At 35.3% G+C, this 23,102-nt stretch overlaps 1 protein-coding gene across 3 annotated transcripts in view; it reads left to right on the plus strand.

The window, feature by feature from the left end:
* Nucleotides 1-23,102, plus strand: part of LOC150085405 (uncharacterized) — a 209,930-nt gene that overhangs the window by 67,500 nt on the left and 119,328 nt on the right. For all 3 annotated transcript variants that reach the window (XM_090374032.1, XM_090374033.1, XM_090374034.1), the window contains 2 exons: nucleotides 5,544-5,721; nucleotides 11,215-16,290. In XM_090374032.1, coding sequence (XP_090230158.1) covers nucleotides 5,544-5,721; nucleotides 11,215-16,290 — 5,254 coding nt within the window. The remainder of the gene's footprint in view (nucleotides 1-5,543; nucleotides 5,722-11,214; nucleotides 16,291-23,102) is intronic.

Genomic DNA, 23,102 nt, shown 5'->3' on the forward strand with positions numbered 1-23,102 from the left:
TGTGTGCTACTGCACTCTCACTTCTGACCCTCTCATCTACATCAGGCCTAAAATTCCTGACTTGAAGTGCACAAGATTTGGTATACATTAAACAGTTGACAGTAAATTCTTCTAGAAGTCTAATGCTTTATAGCCTTAAATCATATATGTATCACAAACCCTAGAATAAAACCTGTTCAATATTGTTTGGAATTCACAGGAATCTTATTTTTCTGAATTCAAGCAGAGCCGCCACTTTTCTGACCATCCCTGAAGTCTCTCTAGGTCACTCTGAAGAAACTCTGCATCGGTGGTAATCATTAACTACTCCACTGATCTTTATATCATCTGCAAATTTAGACATTGTGCCCTTTACCTCTTCATCGTCATTTAAGAAAATGAAAAATGACAGTCGTCCCAATATTGATCCCTGGGGAACCCCACTTCTTATATTAACCCAATCTGAGGAATAGCCATACATGTATATCACAACCCTCTGCCTCCTTTCCTGAAACCATCCTGCTATTCATCTAAGGATTTTTCCCTGTGATTCCAACCCATTCCAGCTTATAAAGTAACCGCTCATGTGGGACTGAGTCAAATGCTTTGCTAAAATCTGAATAAACAGGAGGAACAAAATGTATAGGTTGTCTATTTCCTTTTCTCTTAATTATTTATTTTTTAAAAATTCTTATTATTTTTTATCTTATTTTATTTTAATTTTATTTTTTTATTTATTTTTTATTTTTTTGGATGGCGTAGCATAAGTTATAGGCTTCCTTGCACCATGTGGTCATTGTTAATACTAATACTAAACAGTGTTGAAATTATTCCATAAATCCTGCTCATTAGTGACCCTGTCAAAATAGCTAACAAGATTTGTTAAACATAATTTTTCCTTTACAAAACCATGCTGTATATCTTCAGAATTCCATTTCTATCTGAATGATCCTGAATTCCACCCTTGATCATTGCCTCCATGATTTTCACTACTGCTGAAGTTAGACTGACTGGTCAGCTGGCACTTTTCCCGTCCAGCGGAATCTCTCCTGAGTCCTATAATGCTCTCATAATTAGTCTTATGGTTCAATGCATTCACTTGCTGCCTCCCTTGTTAATCTAGGATTGGCTATTGCAAAATTGAATGCTAAAAAATGCCCCGGTTTGGACTTGTTAGAAAATATTGTCTTGGTCAAGTTTTTTGAAATTTTTCCTCAAATCTTATTGAATCTTATGAATAAGTGTTTACTAGAAGGGTTTTTTCCCAGACAGTGGAAGGTGACTTTATTAAACATTCTTCATAAACCAGGGAAATATAAATCTGATCCATAAATATGATAACAAAGATATTGGCATACCGGCCAATATCTTTGTTAGCAAATATCAATGTATATCAATGACCTTCTTCCATTGACTGGAAATCCTATCCATAGTTTTGCCGATGATAGCACATTGCATTCAACTTTCCATTGTGAGAAACCTTGTCCAGCTCAATCAGCTTCAAGTTCTCGAAAATCTGCTGCCAATTCCTTAAATGCCGATCTTCAGGTAATTCTCCAGTGGGGCAAAGACAACTTAGTTGATTTCAACCCTTTTAAAACTCAATCTTGTCTTATATCTCGCAAAAAGGATTCTTCTGCTCCTATGCTTATCTTTAGTAACACTCCGATTTCTAGGCAAAATGATGTATCTCTTTTAGGGATTACCCTGACTTCTAATCTCTCTTGGCACAAGCACATTACAAATATTGCTTCCTCTGCATCTAAAAAACTTGGTTTTTCTCTTTCGCTCTCGGCGTTACTTTTCTCCCAAACAGCTGCTCACTCTGTATAAATCGCAAATCCGACCTGCCATGGAATATTGTTCCCACATCTGGGGTGGTGCCCCCAAAACCTCTCTCAGGCTTCTTGATTCCATTCAGAAGAGGGCAGTTAGGTTAATTAATGATTCATCTCTACTAGTCTCTCCACTCGCTTTCTCATAGACGCACTGTTTCTGCTGCATGCCTCTTCTACAGATACTTCCATGGGCACTGTTCTTCTGAATTGGCTTCTATAATTCCCGCTCTCTCTTTCAAAACAGTCCGAACACGTGCCGCCACCAGCCAACATCCATTTACTGTCCAACTTCAAACCCACAGAACCAACTTTTCATCTTCCTCATTTATTCATTCAACTGCCGTTTTCTGGAACAACCTTCCTTCATACGTATTTCCTGAAAATTACAATCTACAGAAGTTCAAGTCCAATATCAACAAATATCTTCTCAACCTCCAACCCAAGCACGGTACTAAGTACTATAGGTTATAATACCTCTCGTGTTTGGGGTTCTCATAAAAAAAAAAAAAAAAAAACTTTTGCATCGAACTATCTCACACCATACAGATTCTATACTAGAACGCGAAACTTGTGAATCCGGGAAAGCTTTCATCGTGCTCAGGCTGTTTTTGATAAGAAGCAAGACTCCACCACCCCTTCTATCTTCTGTCTGTCCTTCTATTCTTCCTAAATGCATTGTACATATCATACTGAAACTCATCATCTCCTAGTTCCACATTTCCATAACCCTTATTACGTTAGTGTTACTTATCCTAAGCAGCAATTCAAATTCACTCATTTTATTGATGATACTTCTGACATTACTGTATAAACGATTAAGACTTAGTGTTCTTGTATAGTTAACTACCCTGACACACACCCCTTGAAGTTATTTAAGCTTGCTTAACTGGCATTAGCTACCCACTCATTTGAAATGTTTCTGCCCTCAGAACATCTTGCTAATATGATCTGTTGCAGTAACAAACAAGAACTTTTGCATTATATGCAAGCATTACTTTGACCAATATCAATAGATATTGGTCAAAGTAAGGAAAACTAGCAGTTTTCCTGAATCTTTAAGGTATCCTCAATGATACTGGCAAAACCCTTGCACCAAAATTGTTTAACTTTATCAATTATTAACTTCATTAATAGTAAATTGGCAAAAAGTTTCATAACACTGAAAAGAACTGAAATCATAATTTTGCAGATTATAATTATTCTCAAGGGAAATAAATACTTTTGAAACTATTTTGCAATATCAAAAACATCAAGTATTATCTTATTAGAAACAGTAAAAAAATTTATCTTAGAGGAATGAATCAAATGCTTAGAATTGATAAAATGCCAGAAAGGTATTGAAGGTTTAATTAAATCATTGTATTTTCTATATAGAGTATTTTGAAGTCATTAATAATCAGAGCAAACACACTTAATTTTCACATACCTAGGAGTTTCTCAAAAGTATATATTTTGTGTATAATCTGGTTTTAGAAGCAATAGCTAATATTAACTTTATATCAAACTGATATGGATATTTCATTGTCCTTTGCCTACTGTGCAGGGATTTTGCCTACTTTTAAAGATATTGAGAAGTTTAAGGAAAAAAAAAAAAATCAGTTACTGTATTTACAGAAGAAGCCATGTCAATTAGGAGAGGACTGTCACATGAAATACTTGATCCCAAGAGGTCTTTCTAAAATCATCAATATTTTGAAGTGATAGTTGGAAGATGGATTGTAAGATAAATAGTAATGACATTGCATGATCTGAAGGAATGATTATGGAAGATATCATTTCATTTGAAAACATGAGATCCAAGTAATTTTTTCCACAAGAATGGCTGTTACAGTATTGCAAATGATTAAATTTTGCATTTGTATTAAATAGGCCTCTAGTAATCATATCTTGTTGATCCAAAAATAAGTGAAATTGAGAAAGATTTAGAATCTTCGAAAGCAATTATATGGGTTGATGGGGAAATTCTACACTGTAGTAAATTGAGAGAGCATTCCAATGCTTCTGCCATTGAGATTAAAACAGGAGAAGGCAATTATAAAATAATCAATAGTAGAGCCTTTCCAGGCTTGTATTGTATATACAAGACTTCAGTATGATAATAAAATTCTTTATTCATAGAAATGTAGGACACGATTCCCACTACAGGCAACCAGAGGAATCTCACAATTAACTGTACACATTATATTCAGTACATAAAAAACTACATGGGTCCACAAATTCATAAAATACACAGAAAGTGCTAATAGATTACATACAGTTTACATTGCATTATATAGTTATTATACAGAGCTTATATTGCAATATGGGCACCTCCGTAGCCAGGTGGGCAGGAGCAGCAGTGCGTAGCACACGCTTATTGATTAGACTGGGTTCGAGCCCGTGACCACCAAATACGGAGGATGCGGTAAGGTCAGGGAATGACCACCGCATATCCCCCTGGAGCAATATGGCCTTAGTTGCTAATGCTCCTAAAAACCAACCAAACAAACAACAATATTGCATTATATAGATTTTACAGTTATTATATACAAGCTGCAACACATTAAGACAGTCTTGTCTGGACACTTTCACTGGGAGTTATTCTGCTGACAATCGCAGGAATGCTGACTGCACTTCACTATGGATTTGCGCTTTTCTTCTCTGTAGGCAGAATCTCTGGACCACACATCCAAATCAATGTTTGTGGAGTTCAGCGTGCCAATGATGCTGTTCGGAAAGTGCCGCTTGAAAGTCAAGAGCTTTTGCAAGTTAGAATAGTATCTGCAAATGTACCAGAAAAAATTTTAACATGGCAGCAGCTCCAAAAATGACAGTTATCCCTTTTCCTCCTCTGGTATGATGGTCATTCCTAAGAATCTGAAAATGGGAGGCAATTAGTAGGCCATCAAGTATTGTACTACAGAGCCCAGTTTCAGTGAATACTCGAATCTCACGTTCTGTAGTATATTTTATTTTAAGCATGAGGTTCAAATGTCTATGAATTTTGATAATACATTGAAATTTTGATAATACATTGAAAAATGGGTTCAGATTGGCATGAACTTAATTTCTGCTCCTTAATATGTTACCAGTGGTAGATAAGCTGGCTAATTGATAACTATCTTTAAGTGCTATCTTATTAGCTTTGGGCGATCTGTTAATAAATGCATATAATTACATATTTTTATATCAAGATTCCCATTGACTAATTTTTAATCAGTAAGCATGATAGACTCATTCTTACTGATTTGCAGGTTAGTTCTAGGTCAGATTTTGTTGGTTCTAGGATTACATAAATTAAAATGAAGAATATCATGTAAATCTTGATCTAATTTTTAAGACGTAGAATAATTTAAAATCAAATTCTTAAAAATGTCATTAAGTTATTCACCATCCTGAAAGAGATGAGTTCACTTATTTCCTAGACAAGTTATTTACCATTTTCACCTGAAGAAAAGCTAAATGCAAAAATAGGATAAAATTGCAACTTGTCCAACTGAAATGGTAATAGCAGGGAAAAGGCTCAGATCAATGTTCTGCAGTATTCTAAACACCCTAATACTAAGGTACATGATAAAAATTAAACAATTAGAATAGCAGTAAGGTAAGACTTAGTTGTACTACTAAAACAGTATTTTTTTGTAAATTAGTATTATATACCATCTTTTGTTGGTTCTATAAATAATATGACCAAGGTCCTCCTCCCCACCTGTTTACAAAGATAATACCAGTAACTTTCGCATTTAGGAATTGTGATGAACCATCTCAGTTAGGACACAAGCCAAAATTTGAAACAGATCCTAAAAAATGGACACCAGAGAAGGAAAAAACTTCACAACAATTTACAGAAATTAAATCTTCAGAAGCACCAAAATTATCAACCAAAAAGAGTGATTTTTTACATTTTCTGCAACCAAAAGATATGGTAAGTTTTTTTTTTGCTTTTTTTTATAAATCAACTTTTTAAAATGTTTTTCTTGATAAACTTGTAAACAATTTATTATTATTTTTTTTTTATTTTGCTGTAGGAGTTTAAATAATTTGATAATTAACACTATGACTACATTATAATTCTGTCTTGCTGTTTGGGGATGCAGTGTTCCTTCTTGATATAGAGCTTAACCCTTGTTTTTAGAAATGACATCATTATCTATGAATCAAATCAAAATGACTCATTACATTTTTAATTGAATAGCATCATCAAAAGAGGCAAATCCATTATTAAAAAAAAAACATATGCTCAATTTTTTCTATGTTCTATTAATATTTTGGAAAAAAACAAGGAGTTACCTTTTATTCGGTGCGTAGGATTTCTTCTTTCCCAAATCTTCTTATACGAATAAATTACGAAATGATACTTGAAACAAATTTACGTAATTAAAATAGTTTAAAACTCATGATGTATTCCTCACTGTTGACACACGGACAGTCCAACACCCCAGGATCACAGTGGAGAACCCCACCCCGACCCCAGAAATATTAAACCCCCCATGCAATCTTTAGTGAAGGAAGACATTTTGTCATAAATGCAAAATTTCAATACGAATAAAATGCTATTAAAATAAGATGAAAGTACCATAAAACCATGCACTTTAAAATTCCTCATGGGGATCAATAAATTACTATTAAAATACTATGAGACAAAATAACTAAAAGATTCCATCCTTAAGCGGACTAAGACTTTTCGACTATTGTCATATTCACAGGGTAGAATGAAACAAACGAAACAGGAGTATGTTGGGAATCATATAAATAGGAGATTAGTCTTTGGTATGCATGCTTTCGAAAGTCCACAAATCAGATATGAGAAATGGTTGACGAACGTTGATAGTTTTTTTTTGTATTTTCATTTCTAAAGTCTCGGCAATCAATAATTTTGTATAATTATGTTGAATACTTAAAATTTTGCCTTCATTAAACAGGAATGGATGGTTTTCATTTATTGCATGAAATGCTAATTCCGATGCGTTCGCATGTGATGCACGAACTGATGCTTCATGCTGCCTAACCCTCGAATTTAAAATACATCTGGTGGATCCAATGTAAGACGAATCACAAACCTTGCAAGAAATGTGGTAGACAAGGTCATGTGTTAGTTGGGAAGTTGATAATACCGTGTGATTTTTTTAAGTGTGGCGTATGATTTGTGGACCAGTTTTGCTACTATTTGCATTTCAGTACCTCTGAAGAGGTTGATAATTTGTCTGTACCAGTGTTCAACATACGGCATTGAAATAAAATATTTTTTTACTAATTCTGTCAATATGTCTGTTATTGATTATTTTGTCTTCCGCCTCTAATTTAATGCTGTTGATAGAGGTAATCGGGTATCCTCTATTTAAGAACCTATTCGTCAGTTCATCTATTTCTATCTGTAGGTCACGTTGTGTGGAAGAATATTTGAATGCATTTAAGAACTTGTTTAGAACGATTGACCTTTTATATGAGAATGGATGATAGCTACTATAGTGTAAGAACATCCCCGTATTTGTGGGCTTGCGATAAATACTGAAATTAATATTTCTGCCCTCCCTCTTAAGTGTAAAGGTTAGAAAATTTATACTTTGTTTCTTCTTGTTCTGTTTCCAGAGTAAATTTTAACCTAATGTGCATATTATTAAAAGTTTGTAAAACTTCATTAATAGTGTCATTATCCGTTATAATAAGGATGTCATCGAGGTATCTACCATAAAATGTGATTTTGGGTAAAAACTGTATTAGATATATATATATTCCAATCTATCTAAATACAGCTCTGATATTAGGCCACTCAAATTTAAACCCATAGGTAAACTGAAAATTTGTCTAAGTCTTACTTTCAAATAAAATATAATTAGCCTCAACCAGTAACATTTTGTGTTTATGACAAAATGTCTTCCTTCACTGAAGGTTGCATGGGGGGTTTAATATTTCTGAGGTCGGGTTCTCCGCTGTGATCCTGGGGTGTTGGACTGTCCGTGTGTCAATAGTAAGGAATACATTGAGTTTTAAACTATTTTAATTATGTAAATTTGTTTTAAGTATCATTTCGTAATTTATTCGTATAAGGAGATTTGGGAAAGAAGAAATCCTACGCACTGAATAATAAAAGGTAACTCCTTTTTTTTTTTTCCAAAAAAAAAAAAAAAACTAAGGTATCACTATGACAACTGTTTTGATTCTTACTGGAATCTCATCAGTTAATAATCTCAAATGGCAACTTTACTCCAAACAGTGAATAATAAGTTGTCTAAGTGAGCAGTCAAGCAGAGTGTGGAAGAAATTCTGATTAAATATGTAATGAAAGTAATGTGCAAGTAATAATCAAGTAATGCAGAGCCCAAGGCAAATTAATAATGGTGATGGGTTTTTATTTCAATGCAAGAATTTAAATAACACTGCTAATTTAAGCAGTTCTGTCTTAGTAATGCTGCCTTAGTTTTTAATGAATAACAGATTTCTCTTTCATTTCTGATAATGAATGTGAGCCTGTCATCTCATGAGAGAACACAGTGACAGTGTCCTCCAGACAGCAAGACAGAATTATTTAAGAGTAATTTGTAATGAATTATTCATCACTTCATCTTATTAATGAATCATATTTAGTAAAACATGTTACAAATGCCATTATCCCAGATCAGCGTTTCCCAAACTTTTTTAGTCACAGAACACTTTTCATCTCACAATTTATTTACGGAACACTTACGAAACACAAGTTTAGCGGGGGGCAAAGAACTGTTTGCTAATATTTTATTATGTACAGCACACTGTGCATCAGGAGCATTTTCATTTTCAACACAAAGCTGAAATTCAAATATCTGTCATCATACTTTTGTTTTGGTTTTTTATTAGTTGGTTCCTGTTTTTTCACTCTGGATTTTTGGGGAAAACAAAAGGCTGGGATTGTTCTTTCTCACTTTGAAGTGTGACAATATTGTGTTCATTTTCATCAATCACAGTTGTACTACTAGGAGTACTTGCTTCTCGTTTTAAATTTCCTTTTTTTCAACCACAAATCCATGGTCATTTATTTTAACCCTGGTTGCGGGTTAACCCTGGTAGTACTGATAATTATCAAAAAACATTTATACAAGGAAATGAGTTTAGTTATGATATCAGTTTGCTTCCCCCCCCCCCTTCAACCCATGTACTCCAGGCTAAATCGCATATGAATGGCTCATTAGATCACTACATTCCACTTTTTTGTAGATGTCATTACTCTACACATACTTCTCTATGCAAAAGCCCGCCAAAATAAAGTGTTCCGCAGTCTATTTGATTATTAGTCTATGCCAGTATATTAATAACTGAAAAAAGTTGTTAAAATTATAATGATACAAAAGTGGTGTATGCTACAAATATGCAAAATTTATTTATTTTATTTTTTAATTATTAATTACGAGTTTTCAACGAACACTTGTTCACATCTCACAGAACACAGTTTGGGAAACACTGTCCCAGATAGTCAAAACACAAACTGCTACTGTTTTTTAAAATTTACTTTTTAAAGCTGTAAGTAAAGATGCCCACATTGAATGCTTACTAAAGAGAGAGAATGTTGCATATATTCGAGCAGCCTTCTTTGGCCAGCATTTATTTTCACAAGATACTGAACAATTTTTACACCTGTTCAATTCCCCCATTTTTTAATCCTCCCTTCTACTTTCTCATTCACTTTAGTTTCTCTTTCTCACACCTTTTAATTTTCACATGTTTATCCATTCTTCACATACCTTCTACTGGTAACCTTGCAATATGTAACTAGCTTGTTTTGTTATTGTGGTGTCTCAAATATTGGACATTTCCAAAATAAAAGAAATAAACTATTCTAACACTTTATATAAATTTGCCTTTCTTAGACTGCTGAAATGCTATAAGAGGTATCTATAATCTAGTGTCTAGCATTCTCACAACCTAATGTTCCCAGCATCACCACTCCTAAACTGCATTAATCCCACTTAATTTTATTGTTTTTCCTCTTATTTCTGTTTAAAGCAATCTGGCTAAATTTCTTGATGTAAAAAAATGTTTCCTTTATTATTATTATTATTATTTTTTTTTTTTTTTAAGTTTCTTGCCCATCTCATTACTACAAATTTCTTATCACCAAAAGTTTGAGCACTCCAGCATACTTTACTTTATCCTCACTGTTTGTCCTGGTTAGGGGTCAGCAACATGGATGGAACACTTCCACTTTGTATGGTTGGCACAGTCTGCTGGAGTGAGCCTTAGTCCTGCATATCTTGCCATACTCTGCTCTGTATTGTTATCTTTGGCCTGCCTCTCCTCCTTCGACCTGGAACTTGGTAGCTAAGCACATGCTTGGTAATGTGGGTAAACTCGTGGTGCTGGACATCCCCCTACCATCCAAGTCTGTTCTCCCTAATCTTCAAGTTGATGGGTGCATTTTTCATCTCCTGTCTCACATCTTCATTCCGCCTTCTGTCTCTCAGCATTATTCCCAAACTCCACCTTAGCATTCTAATTTCTGCTGACATTAAACCTCGTTCTTTTTTAATTCTGACTGTCCAGCACTCCAAGTCATATAACATACATGGCCTTACCACCTGTATGTAAATTTTTGATTTCAGTTTAGTTGGCATCTTGTCTTTCAAAACACCAGACATTTCCTGCTACTTGGCCTATTTAGATTTTATTCGACTTTGGATGTCCTATTTACAGTTTTGTGTCTAGCACTGACCCAATGTACTTGTAATTATAGCCCTATTGAGCTGTATGTTTCTAATGCTGAGAGAGCTGTCTTGGTCACCAAAACACTTCATATATTCTGTCTTGTTCCTGTTGACTTTTAGACCTTCCTGCTTTAGAACTGTTACCCATCTCTCTCTCTCTCTCTCTCTCTCTCTCTCTCTCTCTCTCTCTCTCTCTCTCTCTCTCTCTCTCGTGATTGACCACTAAGCATGAGCACTCCAGCATGTGCTCTGTCAATTCAGATTCTTTTATGTTCCCTTAACCACATTTGTTTGTTCATCTGTGTATTTTGAATTTTCTTACTCTCTCACCTTTGCATACCCACTGCATTTACATTTATTATTATTTATTTATTAAGATCACCTGAAAATCACACATTTTATAGATTTGTTTGTTTTTCACTGATCCTTTTATGTATGGAGTCTCTGCTGCTCTTCTGTAATCCATATTGTTGTTTGAATGTTTTGCTGTGGTCTTGTTGATTAAATGCCTTGGGTACTCATTATTTAATAATGATCATTTAGTATCACTGATTTCATCCATGATTTTTTTGTGATTATCACAAATTTTTTATACACCTACTCTTTAAAGTTTTGATTATACCTGTTTTAATTTTTTGTTGGTGATTAGACAGTTTATATATCTGCCTGAATCCATCATGCTGATATATAAACTAAGCTTTCTCCCCCTGCTCCTTCTTTTCTTTAATTTTTATTCTCTGTTGCAGGTGAATTCAGCAGTAAAATCTCATAAGAAAAGTCTGAAAACTTCAAATGATGTTGGGAGAACCAAGAATTCAAAGCTTCCAGAAGTTGCCTCCCTAGGCTTGCAGAATCCTGAGAATTTGAATTATGCAGATGAACTCAATATTACCAGGGGCTCTAGTAGTGGTGATGAAGTTTTCTTTTCACCTGCACATTCTCCTCAGGCTGACAATGTTGCAGTGCATATAACTTTGCCTTCACAGGAAACAAGCAGTGAATGCACTTCCAGTGGCGATTCATTGTATTTAACAACTATGGATCATTCAGAAGAATATTCCAAAATGTCCCCTACTATTAGTGATATGAAATCAACTCAGCTAGAGTTGTGTAGCAGTGATAGTAGTAACAGCACTATGTTCATATTAAAACCAGCTGTACAGCCTTGTAATTTAGAGCATAATTTTATAAATTCAGTTAGTGAGGATAAAAAAAATAATGCTACTTCTGGAAAACATCTACTTCATCATGAAAATTCATCTACATTAATTCCTTTAGACTGTGATTATGAAACACAATCAAGTTCAAATAGTAATTTTCTAGGAAATTCAGAAATCACAGATGTAGATGAACCATTACATGTAAATTCTAGCAGCAATGGAGAGCTTCAGCTTGAAGAATTAAAATTAGTTGACAATATTTATAATAAAAATGAACCACAGTGTGGTGAAATGCCAGAAGATGAGGTAAATATCCAAGTGAATCTAACAAATAAATGTGAGGAGTTAAATCTTTCAAATAGTAAGTTGACTGAAAAAGATATTTTGCCAAAAGAAAGAACTGGAGGTTATTTGTTATGCAATAGTAATACTCTTGAAATGAAAGGTACTTCTAATATCAAGGAACAGTTCCTCCTTAATCATTCCACTGATCAAGATATTCCAAAAAACATTAATTGTTGCAAGGATTTAGATATTTCACTCCATCCAAAAATTGAAACTGTAAATAATGAAATACTGGGCTTTCACCAGATGTCATCTTTGAAAGGGACATTTAGTTCGAAACAGTGTGATCAAAAGCCTTTTAGTTTTGAAGAATCTGAACCAGAATATCATAAGCATGTGAAGGAAGATATACCACAGAATAGTATAACAGAAGACATTAGCAAAATAACAAAGTATCAAACTGATCCAGTAAATTTTAGCAACTCTGTATTTTCTAACTCATTTACTGTGGAACAGAGTGGCAGAGAGAGATTGGAGGAAGAAGAAATTAAATCACCTGTTGTTTCTCAAATATCACTAAAACAGGAAAGTGTAATGGTTCAAGAGTGTGAAATAAGTAATATGGAAGTTATTACTTGTGACCAAAGGGGTAATTCAGGACATTTACAGTCTGGCATAAATGAAAAGAGAATAAGGATTTCTTCCAGTCCTCTTGGGAGTACAGATGTTACGTTATGCAAATTAGAGCAGGGTGCTGCCAGTAAGTTTATTGAAATTATATCAACAGATGGAGTTGGAACTTGTGAGAATTCAGACATCAAAAGGTCAGATATTTCCACTTGTTGCTTGAAAGAAACAAAACAAGAGAAAGTTGCTGATAATACATTGATTCAAACATATTTATCTGTTAATGATAATGATATAGTTAGTATAATATCTAATTCAAACTGTAATCAAGAATGTAATAGTAGTGCAAACCAGCATTATAAGATAAACAATTTACAGGAAAGTGAAAATCAAGTGGTGTTAGATCATTCTAGCAATTTGGAAGCTGAGCATCCTGGAATAAACACTCCTGAAAGTAATTGCCATAAACTAGATGATGAAAATGAAAAGACCATCCACAATACTGAAAGAAATTCAAACCTTTTTCCCACTACTGTAATAAAGCATCTTAGTCCTCTTAGTATGGAAAAACATCAGGATTTAGAGGATCTTGTAATTGGAGAACTAAAAGATTTGAGTAGCTCAACAAAAATGAAAGAAAACTCTTCTGATATTCCTTTAGAAACTTCAGAGTTAGATTTAGATATTGATAGTCTTGTACAATCAAATAAGGACCTTGATATTTCTGTAAATGCTGAAATCGAAATTAATCAGGATCATTTATTTGTTGTTGGATTTGAAAAGCGACATGATATAGATACTTCTGTTAATATGGAAAATAAGCATGATTGTTACTTTTCTGAAAGTGTTCCAGAACATATTAATTCAGAAGCAAAGCAACATGCTCCTCTAACTATGGAAATAGTAGATCAAGGCATCCTTACAGAAGGAAAGGATTTACCAATATCAATAAATCTTCAAACAGAGAATGCTTCTGAGATTCCTTTCTGCACTGAAGAAAGAGTTGATATAGTGATTCCTGATAGCACAGCCTTAAAGCAAATCCTAGAACTTCCCAACACTCCTAAGAAAAATAAACTTGACACGTTTTTAGGTACTGAAGAAGACAAAGATCAGATAAATGTGAAAGTATCTGGTTCATTAACTGCTTCAGATTTTGAAACAATTTTAGCCCAGTGTGAGACAAAAGTTTCAGAAATTCCTCCTGACACAGAAAATAAAGCTGTAGATCTCTATAGCACAGAAGGTAGAGATGTCAGCTCCCCTTTTAGTTTGGAAACTGAACAAGTTTTTGAAATTCCTGCCAGCAAGGCCATTTTGAAGCCAGCTTCTGATGAATCTGTTACTGTAGGATTTTCTGTAGATATTGAGAATAAAGAAGAGAATGGTACAGATTTCATTATTACAAATTTAAGCTTTCCAGTTCTGTCTGATATTAAAACAAAAGGCATTAGAATTTTAGATGAAACAGAATCAGTACTTCAAGAAATTTCTCTTGACATAGAAAGAAAGGGATCAGATATTCCTGTTAAAGAGGTAGACGAAAATCTAGCAGTCCCTTTTGATCTGGAAACAGATTGTGCTTCTGAAATTCCCATTAATGTTGAAACAAACCTGACCCTAGTACCTTCCAGAATAGAAACAAAAGTTGATATTTCTACAAGTGTTGAAATGGAAAATAGTCCCCAGAGAAGAATGATAGTTGAATCTGGCTTGCCATCCCTTGCTGTTATTGAAACAAAGGATATAATTTTAAATGAAATGGAAATTCCTTTTGATTCAAAAATACAGATTTTGTCTGGAACTGCTAATGGTTTGGAAACTAATGGTGTTGATATTTCTGTTAATGCTGAAGGAAGAGAATCAACTTCAGAACTTTTAACTGCTGGAAGTACTGAAGCCATTCTTCTGAATACAGTAGAAAGTGGTAAGGGTGGCAGGGATTCTCACAAAGTTACAAAAGTAAAAGGAGATATTTTAATATCTGGAACCACTGAAACAAAAGACATTAGCATTTCAAATGAAGTAGAAACAGTACTTCAAAGAATTATTCATGATGTTGAAAGAAAGAATTTGAATGAACCTGTTATAAAAACACATGATGATTTAGAAGAGTCTCACAGTTTGGAAACACAGTTTGCTAGTGTGGGAGCCATCGCAAATGTTTCTCTGAGCATAGAAAAAAAGGGTGATATACACACTACAAAAAGTATAAAAAATCAGAAAGACATGCCAGTTCCATTGAGTTATGAAATAAGTGATAGTATTTCAAAGGAAACAAAAACTGTACTTCAAGGAATTCCACTTGAGACAGAAAATAAGATGGATAACTCAATTACCAAAACAGAGAATGAGTTGGAAACTCTTGTTTTTGATGTTCCTACTAGCATTGAAACAAAGTTAACATCAGGATCTTTTACTGAAACAATGACTGAGAATTATTCATATGACAGAAGTGATGATAAAGTCTCTTTACTTTCTACCATTTCTGAAGCAGAAGGTACTAATCTTTCCAACAAGCAAGAAATGCAATGCTCCAAAATGCTTTTTGACATCGAGACAAAAGTCTCTGATATTCCCATTAGAAAGATGATACAGGATGTAAAAATTCTTAAGAATGTTGAGCATGTTCCAGATATTTCTCTTAATACAGAAGAAAACATTAATTCTGACCCTGTTAATGAGAAATCAGAAATAGATAGTCCTGTAAATTTAGATGACAACCAGTGTTTAAACGTTCCCATTCAGTATATGTTAGTTGAATCTCCTTCAACAGTAGAAGTAATTCAGCATCAACAAATTCCTCTAAATGTGGAAACAAATCATAATTCAACAGCTGCTGTCAGTTTGGAAATGAAGAAAATTTCAAATGATACAGGTACATCTGACTTAGTGGCAGTTGCTGTTCCTGACATTCAGCCAAAGCAAAGTTTGCACAATGTCACAAGTACAAAGGAGAGGCAATGTAGGGTAGAGCTTCCTTCCTGCACCAAAATTAAAACAAATTCAGAATTGAGACTAGCTGTTCATTTGGAAGGAATTAAGCATCAAAATACTGTGGGTAGCACTGAAATAAAAGATTTAAATATTCCTATATCTGTCCTGGGAAATCAGAATTCCAATTTTAATATTGGAAAAGAAAAAAAACAAGATCTTTCAGTCAATTTAGGAGTACCAATTTCAGAACTTCCTTTTCATATGGAGATAAAGAATAATGAGGACATGCTTTCTTTAGGTACTGATTTAAATCTCATCAGTATGGAAGGAGAAAGGGAAAAAGATCAGGGTATTGCAGTCATCACTCAAAAAAATCACGATTTAGATGCCCTGATTAGCATAGAAAGAAACAATTTAAGCTTTTCTTCCACTAAAGAAGTAAAACAGGATGAATTTGTCTTTTCTGGTATAGAAACAAATCAAGACTTGAAATTTAATCAGGAGGAAAAAAGAAGTGTAAGCTCTTTAATTAAGAGTCCAGATTTACAGCAAACTACTAAAGCAGAAGTTAGAGCCATTAACAACGTCCAAAGTCCCAAAAATAAATTGTCATTGTTATCATCCCATCACTCATCTAAAGTTTCACCAGCAGTTAAGGATACTTTAATCCTAAGCAAGGATAAGTGTAAAGAACTAAAGAAAGAAAAACTGAATGAAGATAAATTACTTATGAAAATAGAAACTGCATATAGTCAAAAAGCTATTCAATTTGAACAAACAGAAGCAAAGAAGAATAATTCATTATTAGCAATAGTAAGTATAGTTCTTTAATGATGTAAAATAGTTTTAGAAATGCTAATGTAGAGAAATACAGCATGAACTTGTAGTTTATTTAAAATTAAAGATATAACCATGCTTCTTTATAGTTATATAACTTGCCTCTGTTTCTGCTGATTATGGAAGAATGATGAAGCCATCAAATAAAGTTTTAAGAACAATATTCTTAAAACTTTATTTGAAGCTTATAAGAAGTGCAATTCTTGATTGTTAAGAAATTCACTTCTTGCAAGGGTTGTTATTTAAAAAGTCAATGTGAAATTTTCAATGTATGGAATTTAACCAAGTGCAATTTCCTTCTGTCATAGGTAATGCTTCCATTAGAACCTTGTTTCTTTCTGATATTTAACTTTAGCTTTTCTCACTCTGGGTAACAAATTGGCATATGAAGACAGTGATTTCACAACAAAAAAACAAGCAGTTTGATCAGCTGTTCATTCTTAAAGCTGAATTATGTTTTAATTTATTCATAATTTGGTTGAATTCTGCCTGTGTACATTTTTTTTTTAATGACAACCCTTTGCAGGAATTGTACTTCTTAACAAGGTGGAGTCTCTTATGTTTTAATTCACTTATTGTTTTTAGGGATTTTTGCATGCATGTGTATGTACATATATATGCATAAGCACATGTTGTCTTCAACATGAAGGTATATCAGGCTTAATGTCCAAGTTTGCAGATGACACAAAGATTGGCAGGGTTGTTAATGACAGTAAAGAGAGTATGCTACTGCAACAGGATCTAGAAAAGTTTGGCAGATGGGCTGAGAAGTGGCAACTGAAATTTAACATTGGCAAATGCAAAGTACTGCATATGGGTAGCAGTAACCCAAGGGAAACATACCATCTGTGTGGTAATACACTCAGGGAAGTGGAGAATGAAAAAGACCTGAGCAATGCAGACAGGCTGCCAGAGCAGGTTACGGAGTCTTGTCAATAATATATAGGAATTTTGCTAGCAGAGACAAGGAGTTCATTATCCCTTTGTGTAAGGCAATGGTCAGGTCTCACCTTGAGTACTGTGTGCAGTTCTGGAGACCTCATTTTATGAAGGATGTAGAATTGCTAGAACGAGTACAAAGAAGGGCAACAAGATTGGTGAGAGGAACAAAGGGATGCTCTTACCAAGAAAGGCTTAAGTTCTGCAAGTTGCAGCATATGGAGACTTAGGCACCACCTGCAAGGTGATCTGATTGAGGTGTAGAAGACCTTGAATGGTTTGAGCAGGCTCAATGCTGATGGAATACTTCTGCTTGTTCAGATTAAGAACTTGAGGGGGGCATAGATTCAAATTGAGGAAAGACAGTTGTAGAATAGATATGCAGAAGTTTCTTCTAGCAATCAACTAGCCACTGGCTAAAGGCAGACTTCCATCTGTTATTGTGGAAGTTGATAGCTTAAATAAATTTAAAGCTGAAGTAGACAAACATTTGGAGTGACTGGATGGGTGAAATAGGAAGGGTTTTTTTTTTTTTTTTTTAACTAATGCTGTATAAGCTTGCTTTTTTGCATCATATGCCTCAACTAATGCTGTCTCTGTCCGTATATCTTTCTATCCTTGTAACAATTCAACTCCCAGTGAATGGATTTTAAAAAAATTGAATATTTAGTTCTTTTAGAAAAATTTGTTGAGCCTTCTGTTTGTTAAAATTGAACAAATAGAAATAATTCAGCAGTTATTATTTCTTTTTTTAACATATAAAAAAAGTTGAAACTGGGAAAAATTACATAGTTACCTGAAAAATAAAAAAAATACATTAAAAGATGTACTTAATGCTGTAAATCCGATGATTTAATGTCTTCTTCAAGGGTCAACCGTCAAAACCAGCAAGAAGTAAGGCCTCTGTTTCTAACATGAAATATACGTAGCATGTGGTTAAAACAATGAAACCATGTTGGAATTTTGAACTGAGTGAGTATGGAAGCCAGGTTCAAAGCAATGTATAAGCCTAGCCGACCAGGCTAGCCAGGTGGGTAAAGTGCCTGCCTGGCAACCCAAAGGTCGCGGGTTCGAATCCCGCCTTGGGCTTGGATCAAAGTACTGCAAAAACCTTGGGAGGTGCATTATGGCCACAGAAGCCGATGCGTCAACAACTACCAAAAAAAAAAAAAAAAAAAAAGTATAAGCCTAGCATTGCTAAATAAGTGAAATGCTGACATATTTCATGGCTGACCTGACAGAGGCAGAGACAGCAAAAGTAAGGAAGCAAAAATATAAGCAAAAGAAAATTGAAATAAAAAGTAAAAGAGGAAGGACAAAGAAACAACTTGCTACTGTACCAAGCAGGAGTCTGAGTATGGGCGGAGGGGAGTGACACATCATTCAGCGGTATTACTGGGTAAAAAGAAATTAGCCTGCTGTGATATGGGAATATTTATATTATGTAATAGCAGCTCCAAGTGTTGGAAAGAGGAGGTAGTAAGTTGGAGAAGATTATGATTACTAGGTATGATGGGAAGATTGGCATTAAACAGACGGAGTGGTACATAATAGGATAGGGGAGAAATGATTGGCTGTCAAAGTAGCATGATGTAGTCACTGAACTTTGTATAAATTGCGTTTTTTAAATTAAAACTTAACTTTAATTGCCACTGCTCAGCCGATCTGCCTAAATTTTCTAGTCTTTTCCCAGTAGCATACCCATTTTCTTCCACTGTCATTAACCACCTTGCCAACTTTTGTATCATCTGCAAACTTAGGCATTAAGCTTGATGTGCCTTCATCATTATCATTGATAAATATTGAAAACAACAATGGGCCCAAAACTGAACCCTGGGGGGGGCTCCACCAATAACTTTAGTGGAGTCCCCCAGATAAGATGGATTGATAACCAATCCATCTTCTCTGACTTAACCATGGCAGTAGCATTACCCACAATGCGCACTGCTCCAATTTGTATAGCAATGTTTCATATGGAACAGTATATGAATCTTTTCTGAAATCTAAGTATATAATATCAAAATTATTTTTTGTATCCTGTTTCTTTATTACTGAATCATAGTATCTGATTAACCCCAGGGGGCTCACATATGGGCTTTGGCACACCCAGGGTCCTGAGCTGGATATCATCATTCTTCTCTTTCTTGGTGATTCCCTTCTACTTCTCTCTCCCTCTGGGTAACTCAATTTTTTTTTTTTTTTTGGTTGGTGCAGCATAAGCCTCAGGTTTCCTTGCACCCTATAGCTAATAATAATAATAACAATCAAATTTGTCAGACATGATTGCACCTTAACAAATCCATGCTGTGATTGCAATATAATTGCTTTCCTGTCTAGATGGTCATGCATTTTTCCATGGAACAAAAGTCAAGCTTACAGGTCTGTAATCACTCACTTCACCCTTTAATCCTGCCCCCCCCCCCACTTTGTTAACTGGGGAGGCATTTGCAAATTTTCAATCTATTGTAACCATCCCTGAATCCAGGGATGCCGCATAATTATGTTCCTCTGGCCACTTAGTCGCAGGGTCCCCAGAAACTGCAGACTCCCCCTCCCCATTGTCCATCCAATGCCACGTGGAGGTGACCAGTTTGTGGGATATAAGGTTTGTGGAGTATAAGCCTAGCATTGCCAAAGCTTGCCAGGGAGGGAAAGGAGTGCTGGGAAAGTAGTTTGAGTAGGGAGAGGGGTATAGATGAAGGTAAAGAAGGTGGATGGTAGGGAGACTTCCACCTGGAAGCAGAAATTAAAGGGATAGAGGGACACCCCTATGGTGGGAGCCTGTCCTCCACAGTGAGACTTGAGACCAGAGAAAGATTTGAGGTGATAGGGTCCATGGTCCGCCAGGCAAAATGTTTGGATGGGGTGAGTAAAGTCGTAGGGTCTGTAGGTACAGAGTGCAATGTGGTAAGAAATCCCACACTGGCCAGGCCACCTGCAGCCAGTATCAGCAGGTCCCACACCCTGCCTCTAAAGTGGGGAGGCATACCAGAAGAACCATATACCAAGTAGTCTGTGAATGCAAGGGCTCTACCTTATGGTTTTTTCCAGAGTCTGTGTACTAGACTTTACAAACATGTAAAAGACACTAGGGTGAGGAACTCGGCCTCAAACAATGGAGCACACTACACTATCGGTGAAAGTCACTCCAGTTCTGAGAGCCTGAACGTTTCAGATGTAGACTGGAATCTAAAAAGGAAAGAATGCACAGAGGCATTTCTGTAATCAATCAAAAATGTACAGCTCATTCAGTCATAGGGAGGGGGATCCTAGCTCAACATGCTTAAGCAGAACATACTCCTACAATCAGAGGACTGCCTCTCCCATTACAGCCAGTCATGTTATTCATCCGACATCCCCAGCTATTCAACCATGTTCCTCTCTCTCCTCCAAGCCACAGCAGTCATCCTTTTTAAATACATAAAGAACAGTGATTCGGAATCTTGTGATTGGCTCAGGTGCTAAGAGAGAATTGGCCTAAGGAAGATCTGACTATCAAATTGTCCAGGTCGTCTGATAAATGGAAAGCTATATCAGCAATTTCTCTTTGTCAGATATTTACCGTAGCATGTATATATCATAATTAGCATAATTTTTGTATATAGCTTTCTGCCTTGTAAAATTAAGCCAGTAGCTTGTAATTCCCACTGAGAGGGGAATTATTCTTTGGAATTGTGTATGAAAATTAGGTTCACCTCCTATTTCTGCTTCAGTCTAAGAGTTCTAAATTTCACACTAATAAAGAATTGAATTTATTATAAATGGCAGAGAGAGAGAGTCTTAGGTGCAAAGACACACTGTCTTTGTGTGTGCTAAGTACAAAGAGTGTGAAGAAATTAGGCACAAACTGAGCATTCTGACGGGCATCTATGAGAGTTTGAAGGAATTAAAATAGGTGGGGGCATCAAGCTCTCAGCTGCCTAACTCAAAGCTAGAGCTAACTCTTGTGCATCAGGCAACATAGTGAAAATCTTCAAGATGGAATGCATGGTCCCACAGGAGCTAGCTATTGTCAGGAAAATGGGAAATATATTGTGCAAAAAGGATGGGTGGAATACGACCAGGCATGGGTGCCAGTAGGATATTTTGAAAGGTGGTGCAAAAAAACAATTGACCAAAAATTGTGCAAAAAAACAATTGACCAAACCAACAGTTTGGTCAATTGTCCAAATGAACGGCGCCCCAAAAAAATAAAATTTCAGTATCTACTTTTAGTGCACTGATTGTTATGCTGAAATATTACTTTTGCCTCCTGACGCATTCCTTTCCGATTATTATTTGAAGATATACAGTAGTGCCCCACTCGTTATGGTGGGTTAGGTTCCAGACCCCCGCCTAAGAGCGAAAATTTGCGAAAAGTAAAACATAGCCCTTTTCACAATTGCGAATGTATATAAAAGCCTGATAACATGTTTACACTATCATAGTCTGTAAACAAACTGAATCGCTGACAATAAAATGGCTCCTGACACCCTTCTCAAACTCAGCCGCTGAACACATCATGCCTAAAAAAGCAGAACAAGCACCAAAAATAACGAACATGAATATAATTGAAAACTGCCATATTAGCAGAACACCAAGAAGCGGGGCCCTACTGTATATAGCATACAGTAGGGGCCCGCATAGAAATAGTCTTAATTTGTCATTACAGGAGTTAAATCAAATGTTGGCCTTAATTACTGTGTGGACCTGGACAGTTTCCTGTGATCTTGTTGCGCCATTGTCTGTTGTTCCGTTGTGAGTGCGGGAGTATGGTGTGGGGTGGGGACAGTTAGCTTTCACTCAGTCTGCTGCTAGACACTGCAGTGTAAGGTTGCTTCAGGAGTTTTGTTTCTAATCACTCAATGTTCGAGTTTTTGTTTGTGGCTATTTCTAAGTGGAATACTGTGTCATTTTGCTTTTTAATTTTAAACTGCTGTCCATTTGTGTTAGTAATAGCATCTACATGCAAAAGAAACTGCAATAGAAGACAAGATAACAATTATTAATAGACTGGAAAAGGGCAAAACCAATGTATATCTTGCTAAGATTTTTAATGTTGTTAAAGCAACCATATCTGACATAAAGAGTAAAAAAAAAATGAAATTTTGAAGTTTGATTCAAAGTTTGACAATGAAGGTGGCTCTAAAAAGAAAATTTTGAAAAAAAGCTAGTGATGTGAAATTAGAAGTCACTGTTTATTTATGGTTTCTTCAAAAGAGAGTCAAGGCGAACCTATTTCTGGACCTCTGTTATGCAAAAAAGGTTACAATTGAATCAAAAGTTTAAAAGCCCATCTGAATTTAATGCGAGTACAGAATGGCTGAAAATGTTCAAATCTTGCCACGGTATAAGAGAGCTTGAAATTCAAGGACAAGCTTTATCAGGTGATGTCGCAGAAGCTTTTAAAGAGTATAAGGGAGCTTATGCTCTTTAAAAGCTTCTTATACTCGGTATAAGGGAGCTTATACTCTTTAAAAGCTTCTTATACTCGGTATAAGGGAGCTTGAAATTCAAGGAGAAGCTTTATCAGTTGATGTCCCAGAAGCAGAAGCTTTTAAAGAGTCTTTTCTAAAAATGGCGGAGGAAGAAGATTTTCCAAGGATGACGTTTACAATGCAGATGAAACTGGTCTTAATTGGAAGTCACTCCCTCATATATCACTTGCATCACGACCTGAAATGGCTGCTCCTCGTTTCAAAGCTAACAAACAGCGTGTTGCAGTTATGATGTTTGCAAATGCAGGTGGGCAGCATGTTTTACCATGGTTGATGATTGGGAAATCCAAGATACTTTAAAGGTTTAACTTGCCCTCTAGTACAAGATAAAGGACAGAAGAATGTTTGGATGAATTCCAAGGTTTTTTGGAT

Source organism: Mastigoproctus giganteus, chromosome 5, assembly GCF_048544385.1.
Source record: "Mastigoproctus giganteus isolate SK-2022 chromosome 5, ASM4854438v1, whole genome shotgun sequence".
Classification (NCBI taxonomy): Eukaryota; Metazoa; Arthropoda; class Arachnida; order Uropygi; family Thelyphonidae; genus Mastigoproctus; species Mastigoproctus giganteus.